Here is a 9,125-nt window from a genome sequence, read left to right on the forward strand (position 1 = left end):
TCCTGATAACCTTTGATTCCCTTACCTAACAAGAATCTATTTACCTGTGCCTTAAAAATATTCAGTGACCCCGCCTCCACCGCCTTCTGAGGCAGAGTTCCAAAGTTGCACAATGCTCTGAGAGAGAAAAAATTTTCATTTCTGTCCTAAAAGGGCGACCCTGATTTTAAAACAGTGCCCCCTAGACTCACCCACAAGAGGAAACATCCTTTCGACATCCACCTTGTCAAGGCCGTTCAGGATCTTGTAAACTTCAATCAAATCACCCGTCACTCTTCTAAACTCCAGTGGAAACAAGACCAGTCTATCCAACCTTTCCTCATAAGACAACCCACTCATTCCAGGTATCAATCTAGTAAACCTCCTTTGAACCGCCTCCAATGTATTTCTATCCTTCCTTAAATAAGGAGACTAAAACTGTATACAGTATTCGAGGTGCGATCTCACCAATGTCCTGTATAACTCAAGCGTGAAATCCTTACATTTATGTTCAATCCCTCTCATAATAAAGGATTGCATTCCATTAGCCTTCTTAATTACTTGCTGGTCCTGCTTAATAACTTTTTGTGACTCATGTACTAGAATACCTAAATCCCTCTGCACCTCAGAATTATGCAGCCGTTCTCCATTTAAGTAATACTCTGCTTTTTCATTCTCCCTGCCAAAGTGAACTTCACATTTTCCCACATTAAACTCCATTTGCCAGATCTTTGTCCACTCACTCAACCTACCTATATCCATCTGCAACCTCCTCATGCCCTCTTCACAACATACTTTCCTATCTATCTTTGTGTCCTCTGCAAATTTAGCCACCATGTCTTCACTCCCCTCATCTCAGTCATTGATGTAAATCGTAAAAAGTTGAGACACTCTGGGAGGTACGGGGAGCTGGGACTTGTCCATGAGAGTAACTGAAGGTATGAAAACTGAAATAATCTAGAGTTAGAAAGGAGAAAAGGTTCAGTTCTGGATGTGATTCTCAGCATCAACAACTGAATCCAACTTTTCTGGTAACATATGAACTCGCTTATGTCTCAGCAGGTCGGATGACCGAGTAAATCTCTTCTCACACATGGAGCAGGTGAACGGCCTCTCCCCAGTGTGAATTCGTTGGTGTCTCAGCAGGTTGGATGAATTAGTGAATCCCTTCTCACACACAGAACAGGAGAACGGCCTCAACCCCATATGAATGCGGTGGTGTCTCAGCAGGTGGGTTGAACCAGTGAATCCCTTCCCACACAAGGAGCAGGTGAACAGCTTCTCCCTAGTGTGAATGCGCTGATGTCTCACCAGATAAGATGAACAAGTGAATCCCTTCCCACACACTGTGCAGGTGAACGGCCTCTTTCCAGTGTGACTGCGCTGGTGTCTCACCAGATGGGAAGAATGAGCGAATCTCTTCCCACACGTGGAGCAGGTGAACGGCCTCACACCGGTGTGAAATCGCTCATGTACCTCAAGGTAGGACAAACGAGAGAAACTCTTGCCACATACGGAGCAGATGAATGGCCTCTCCCCAGTGTGAACCCACTGATGTGTCCGCAAGTTGGCTGACTGAGTGAATCTCTTCCCACACACGGAGCAGGTGAACGGTCTCTCTCCAGTATGAACTCGCTTGTGTATCAGAACTTGGTTTGAACGAGTGAATCCCTTGCCACATATGGAGCAGGTGAATGGTCTCTCCCCGGTGTGAATCCGTTGGTGCATAAGAAGGCTGGATGACCGAATGAAACCCTTCCCACACACGGAGCAGATGAATGGTCTCTCCCCAGTGTGACCACGCTTATGTGTCAGAAGGTGGAAAGAATGAATGAATCTTTTTCCACACACAGAGCAGGGGAACGGCCTCTCCCCAGTGTGAATGCACTCGTGCCTCAGCAGATCAATGCTTCTTTTAAAGGTTTTCTCACATTCGGAGCATTTAAAAGGTCTCTCATCGGAGTGAACCAGTTGGTGCTTAGTGTAGCTTGAAAACTGAGTGAATGCCTTCCCACACTGGGAGCAGCAGAATGGCCTGTCCTTGGTGTGAACTCGCTGGTGCTGAGTGAGATGCCCTGACTCACTGAACGACTCCCCACAGAGAGAGCAGCTGAACGGCCTCTCGTGTGTGTGAAGGAGCTGGTGCTCCGCGAGGCAGGAGGACAGCCTGAACCTCTTCCCGCAGTGGGAGCAGCTGAACGGTCTCTCATCAGTGTGAACTCGCTGCTGCTGGACCAGTTCCTCAGAGGTTTCAAAACTTTTCCCAGAGTGAGAGCATTGAAGAGGCTTCTCATCAAAGTGATCGAGTTGGTGTGCCAGCAGGTTGGATGAGCACATGAATTTCTTCCCACACGCAGAGCAGGTGAACAGCCTCTCACTATTTTGAGCTCGCTGTCGTGTCAGCATGTTTACCAGCTGTATCAATCCCTTCACACAGGAGGAGCAGGTGAACAGCCTCTCACCAGTTTCCAGCTGAGGCGGTCGATTAAATCCCTTCAGATGTACAAATCTTCAGATCCCAATGACCCAGCTGACTCTGTCAGACGTGAGGTTTGATTTGATATTCCTGTCTGCAGATCCTCCTCTTCTATTACCCTGTAAAATAAGTTTACAAAGAATTACACTGTGTACATTACACAAACAGGCCATTCGGTTTATCTAGTCTGTACTGGAGTTTCTACTCCACACAAATCTCCTCCCATTCTGCCAACCTAATCTCAGCCTTTCAGCTGATCTTTCTAATCCCTTTTCTCTCATGTTCTCATTTAATTTCTTTTTGAAAGAGTCTCAGGTATTTTTCTCAGCCACTTACTGTAGTAGCGAGTTCCACATTTTAATTACTGCCTGAGGAAAGAAATATCTCCAGTTTTCCTGTTGGATTTATTTGTAACTATTGTGTACACAAGACCTCCAGCATTGGACAGACCAACAAGTGGAAACATTCTGTCCGCATCGACCTGACCATCCTAATGAGGATTTTAAAGACCTAGATAAAAGCAAAATACTGCGGATGCTGGAAATCTGAAACAAAAACAAAAATTGCTGGAAAAAAACTCAGCAGGTCTGACAGCAACTGTGGAGAGAAAGACAGAGTTAACGTTTCGAGTCCGTATGACTCTCGAGTTCTGAAGAAGTCATACGGACTCGAAACGTTAACTCCGCCTTTCTCCCCATTGATGCTGCCGGACCAGCTGAGTTTTTCCAGGTGTTTCTGTTTTTGTATTGGATTTTCAGCATCCGCAGTTTTTTGTTTTTATAGAAATGCACAATATTCTCTCCTCCTGCTGACAGGGACAGGGATGTCTGCGCATGCGTACTGCTGCACATTGACCCCGCTCAAGATGGCGGCAGTTGACTCCGCCATTTTACTGAGAACCGCGGCCCGCAGCTGCCCCCAGGACCGTTCGCTGCGACCGCGGGGCACTGCAATTTACTCGGGTGTCGAAGCCTCCAGTGGACCTTTATAACATCTCACTGCCCACTCCACCGCCTCCAATCCCCCCCATCTACCGGCTTCATTGACTTGCCTGCACTCGAAAATTGTCAACTCCTTCGACCAGCTCTTGCTGCAGGATGTTAAATTGGAATGTGGAATTTCATCCCTGAAGCTCTCTGCCTCTCTACCTCACTTTCCTCTTCAAGATACTCCTTAAAAGCTACGTCTTTGCCCAAGTTTTTGGTCACCTGCCCTAATATTTCCTTATGTGGCTTGTTGTCAAATGTTGTTTTGTAACATTCCTCAGAAATGCTTTGGAACGTTTTATTACATTAAGGTGTTATATAAAAACAAATTAAGTGTCATTGACTTGGACATATATCACTGTTCCGACATCATCACTGGGTGAAAATCGTGTAATTCCTTAACTAACAGCATTGTGGGAGCACCTTCACCACATGGACTGTAGCTGTTCAAGAAGGTCAAACATCATCTTCTCCACAGGTAACTGGGGATTGCCAATATATGTTGCAGGTCTTGTTAATGACACCCAAATCCCAAGAATAAATTTTAAAAACTTGTATGTAAATATGGATATGTAAAATAGATTAAAAACACCTACAAAAATAATTGTTCTTTAAACAATATTCTTTTACATTGTCTGGACAGTGTCCGTTTAGCAACCTGATCTCCCCTAGAATCTACCTCCCTTGACAATTTCACATTGGAAATTGCTGGGCCCGACTGGGTTCCAAAGTCCTCAGGGTTAATCCCAGCAGCTTCTCCTCCATCTCCACTCCAGCTCAAACTGATGCAACAAAGGCTTCCAAAAGGGAATTGGATAAATTGCTGGGCTATGAGGAAAGGGCAGGGGAGTGGGACAAGCTGATTTGCTGTTCTGGAGAGCCAGCACGAGCATAACGGCGAAATGGCACCTTCTGAATTGCAATCACTCAATGATCCTCAGATTCAATGAAAAAGGACCTACACCGGAGGCCAGGGACCAACTTCTGCAACCAACACGCAGCCCATTACAAATCAGTTGTTAAATGGTCCATCTCTGTTTCTAGACTCAGTTCTGTGAGCAACAGCTGCAATAAAACAAATACAAAATACTGTGCTGTAAATCTGAAAGAAAAAGAGCAAATGCTGGAAATGCTCCAGGTCAGACAGTAACTGTAGAAAAAGAGAGTTAACATTTCAGGATGTGCAGAATCAATTACAGGGAATAAAAATTCAGCAGAATTTTATGGTCAATATAAGCTCAGAAGCAGAAGAGAATGATCTCTAGTGCAGGAAAAACAATTCCTGACCACGGGAAGGTAAAGCTGGTAAATCAGCAGTGGAAAGACGGGAGACGGGCAGCAGGGGACACCTCATTTAGACACAGCTGGCAGAAATAACAGGGAAATACCAAACATGTTTAAAATACACCCATTGTTCGAGGGAGAGGAAGTTAAACAATGGAAGAGAGGTGATCAGGGAGGCAGAGGTGAAAAAGAGCAATGGATGGACATAGATTCAGATCCACAGTAAAGAAGCCACACCAGTCCCAAAGCTATGGAAACCAGAGCACAGCACTAAAAGCTCTAAATTGTAGATGAATGTTCAATAATACTCACCTCTGAAACAATTTCACTGTTTTCAAATTTAAAATCTTCTGCCAGAGCCTGCAGCTGGAAAGATATTACAAGCAGTGAAAGCACCTGTAAAAGGATATTACAAAAGTCATATGTGTCAGTCCAGGTTTGAAATTCAGAAGAGACAAACGTTTATCTTGGTTTGAGTTTCCTGTGTGTTGATCGTCCCCTTCTAACCCTCTGTAAAAGGAGTTTCCAAAATTCATCACTGTTTGTCCAGGATAGAAATTCACAACATTCCCTCCTCCTGGCCTAGGATTACTTAAGCAGTGACAATTTCCATTGGAAGCAGGTCAGAGAAGGTTTACTAGGCCAATTCCTGGAGTGAGGGGGGTTGTCTTATGAGGAAAGGTTGAGCAGGTTGGGACTATACTCATGGGAATTTATAAGAATGAGATGTGATCTTATTGAAACATGTTAGATTCTGAGGGCTCTTGACAGATGCTGAAAGGGTGTTTCCTCTCATGGGGGAATCTAGAACAAGGGTAGGGGGCACAGTTTACAAATAAGGGTGTCTCTCATTTTACACAGAGGAGGGGAAATTTCTTATCTCAGAGGGTCATGAGTCTGTGGAATTCATTTCTCCAGAGAGCAGTGGAGTCTGGGTCATTGAATATATTCAAGGTTGAGTTAAGCAGATTTTTGATCTACAAGGGACACAAGCGTTATGTTGGGGGTGGTGGGGGGGGGTGGGGGGGAGGGAGGGGGCGCAGACAGGAGAGTAGAGTTACGGCCACAAGCAGACCAGCTATGACCTTATTGAATGGCAGAACAGGCTCGATGGGCTGAATGGTCTCCTGATGTTCTTATTCTGGCGCTTGGGAAGACCGCGCATGCGCCCTGCAGCAAATTGCCCCTTCGGAAGATGGCGGCCGTTAACCAGGGTCTGTTAACAGAAATAGAAACACCTGGAAAAACTCAGCAGGTCTGGCAGCATCGGCGGAGAAGAACAAAGTTGACGTTTCGAGTCCTCATGACCCTTCAACAGAACCTACTCTTCTCCGCCGATGCTGCCGGACCTGCTGAGTTTTTGCAGGTGTTTCTGTTTCTGTTTTGGTTTTGCATTTCCAGCATCCGCCGTTTTTTTGTTTTTAACCAGGGTCTGTTTCCCGGAGCTGCAAACGCCATTCCCATTCCTGCACAGTCTGATTCTGGGCTTGCGGCCTACATCGGGTGTTTATGAAGCCTCCTTTCCCTCCCCTCACCTCCCGGCTAAATTCCTCCCTCACCCATTTCCAAAAGCCTCTCCCGCACTCACTGGGCTCCGATCAAAGTGACATTGCGCATGCTCCCAACTGATCAGCACGGCGCCTGCGCACTGGGCTCCTGTACGGTGACTAGAGCACATTCACATCCGCACGGAATGTTGGGTAACAGCAGCGCCATTGACAGTCGAAATAAAAAATAGAAAATCTTTCATTTAACCAATTGGGATAAATTAATTTTAAAACAAGACACGTAAATGTTTGTGAATTTGTGTGCTGCTAGGTTCCATCTCCCAACGTGATTTAAATCTCTGCTCCATTCGGAATACACTGAGTTTTTAAAGCTTTTTCCAATGGTTCCCCTCTCTCTCCTCCCATGCAGGTGCTGACCCTGGCTGGGTTCAATCCCACAGTCACTGGTTCCTCTCTTTCTCTCTCTATCTTATGTTACTGAATATTCACTCTTTGATATAATGATACAGCACAGATGGACACTATTCAGCCCATCATCCCTGTGCTGACCTTTTTGGACGATCTATCCAAGTAATTCCACAGCCCGGCTGGTACTGTCAAAATGATGCATATCTGCTGTAGTAATGCAGGAGGTGAATGGGAAAGGATCTCCCGGAATCTGGGAATATTGACTGACCAGTGTTCTGAGCTGAAATAAAACCGCAAGTGCCACAAAAACTCAGCAGGTCTGGCAACTCCTCTGGAGAGAGGAACAGTGTTAGTGTTTTGATTCCAATATGATTCTTTATTTTATTCAATCATGGGATGTAGGTGTCCTATCCCTAGTTGCCCTAGCTCAGAGGGCATTTAGAGTTAACCACATTGCTGTCACATGTAGTTACCATTTCACTAAATGACATTTGTGAACCAGATGGGTAGTCATCATTCGACTTTTAATTCCAGATTTTTATTCGCAATGTGGTGGGATTATCCAGCGCATTGCCCTGGGTCTCTGGATTACTAGTTTAGCAATTACCGCTCTGCCGTCTACTCCCCTCCTTCGAAACTGAAATGGACAGCCATTTTTCCTGTATTCTGACTTTAAAACTTACCGTGCTTTTTATTTTATACTACAAACATGACCACTCCCTTTGCCTTTTGTTCAATCACATCTTTGTTTAATCTCTCCCGTCCTCCTGACCTTCTCTTTTGTTGTACCTGACCCTCCCCACTTTTCAATGCCAGAAAACCCATCCTATTTCTCCATCTCTTCAGTTCTGAAGAAGAGTCACATTGCAGTCGAAACATTAAATCTGCTTCTCTCTCCACAGATGCTGTTAGACCTGCTGAGTTTTTCCAACACCTTCCGATTTTTATTTCAGATCTCCACTATCCGCAGTATATTGCTTTTATTTAAGGGTTCACTGGTTAGTTAAGTACAGAGTACTTGGTCGAGTTTAATTCGATAATTCTGCACACCCCACATACCACAGTGACATTATTAACAAAGGGCCAAGTGAAGGGAATATCCCTGATGTGATAGAGTAGATGAATTATGGAGTTACGAATCAAGGATATTAATATGCTGTAACCTCACAAATGCCAATTAGCTGGGATGTTGCAGTTTGAAAGAACCCCACATACTTGTCCAGTGAAAGAGGCCGTGTCCATTGGACATATTAGGGCCACACCACTGTCCAATTTCACTGGTGTTCATGTGGATGGATCTCAACTTTATGAATAAGGACTGTATCAGACTGGTGCTGCATCTTATGTCCCTCATGACAGCTGTAATATCCTTATTAAATACTCAACATAATATTTAACCCAGAAATCTGAGCTTATTGTGATCACAGCCCTTCAAACTGCCACTGATGGAAACTCCAACTATTCAGAAACTATCCATTGGTTGTAACTCCCTCAGGGAAAACCTTCCTCTCTAGCAAAAAAAAACACAACTTCTCCACAACAGAAAGGAAACCACTCACCCACCACTCCAAATGCCGAATGATTTGGTATATTGCTGGTAAGTGACGGGAACAATTTGCTATTTGTAATGTGAATGTACATCAGCAGCAAGAGTTAGTGAAGAGGGTGATGGTAATACCCAGGCAGACTGACTCACCAGGAAAGTTACTCCAGAGGGAATTCCATGGGATCCACCCAGAACACTGGCACTGGTACGACAGACTCCAGTTAAACGTGATTTAAAAACTTGTCAGGACCATGACCCTGATGTGACTGTGGCCAAAGAGGCCGTACACCATAGCAAAGACTTTCCCTCATCCTTTCTCAGCAAGGACTCATTCATCCAACAAGGGTGGCTCTAATTTGACTTGGGTCACACTTTGATGCCTCAGAAAAGAATTATTTTTGTTGATGGATCAAATTTGGAACATGTTTCTCTTTTTCCAATCCTCGATATGTTGCATAATTACTATTGACAACACAGGATGCACCAGGATGTCCATCACTACCTGAACCTGTGACCAAATTAACCCGGACTCGTGAACGGACATGTCTCATCTGAATGACGTTCCGTGGGAAACATTGCAGATTGATTATACAGGCCCACTACCCACAGTAACAGGAAGGGACCGGTATATCCAGGTAGTTGTAGTTATGCTTACCTGGTGGATTGAATCTTTCCCTGCCTGTAAAAAATGATGCAGCCACTACAGCTAAAATCTTGTGGGAACAGATCTTTATCAGATGGGACTTTCTGAAAAGGATAGAGAGTGATATTGGTTCTCATTTCACAGCTGAATTAATGCAGCAGTTCCGTCATCTTGTGGTTGTGGAACAACATTTCCACATCACCTACCACCGAGCAGTTAGCGGGATAGTCGAGGGCTTTACTTTTCTATAAAAACAGTACTGAGAAAAGCTGTCATGAAGGGAGCTGATGATCTG

General features: G+C 44.7%; 1 protein-coding gene across 1 annotated transcript; it reads right to left on the bottom strand.

Annotated features, from left to right (window-relative positions):
- Positions 1–960: 960 nt before the first annotated feature.
- Positions 961–2,435, bottom strand: LOC144697602 (uncharacterized). Its single transcript, XM_078569641.1, has one exon. It carries the CDS (start codon positions 2,383–2,385, stop codon positions 961–963), a length of 1,425 nt encoding a protein of 474 aa, XP_078425767.1. The 5' UTR covers positions 2,386–2,435.
- Positions 2,436–9,125: the final 6,690 nt, after the last annotated feature.

This window comes from Cetorhinus maximus, chromosome 23 (genome assembly GCF_964194155.1).
Source record: "Cetorhinus maximus chromosome 23, sCetMax3.hap1.1, whole genome shotgun sequence".
Classification (NCBI taxonomy): Eukaryota; Metazoa; Chordata; class Chondrichthyes; order Lamniformes; family Cetorhinidae; genus Cetorhinus; species Cetorhinus maximus.

What these genes read in the sequence shown, in the direction of transcription:
- LOC144697602 (XM_078569641.1), bottom strand. Translation starts at nt 2,385, where the DNA reads ATGCTGACACGACAGCGAGCTCAAAATAGTGAGAGGCTGTTCACCTGC.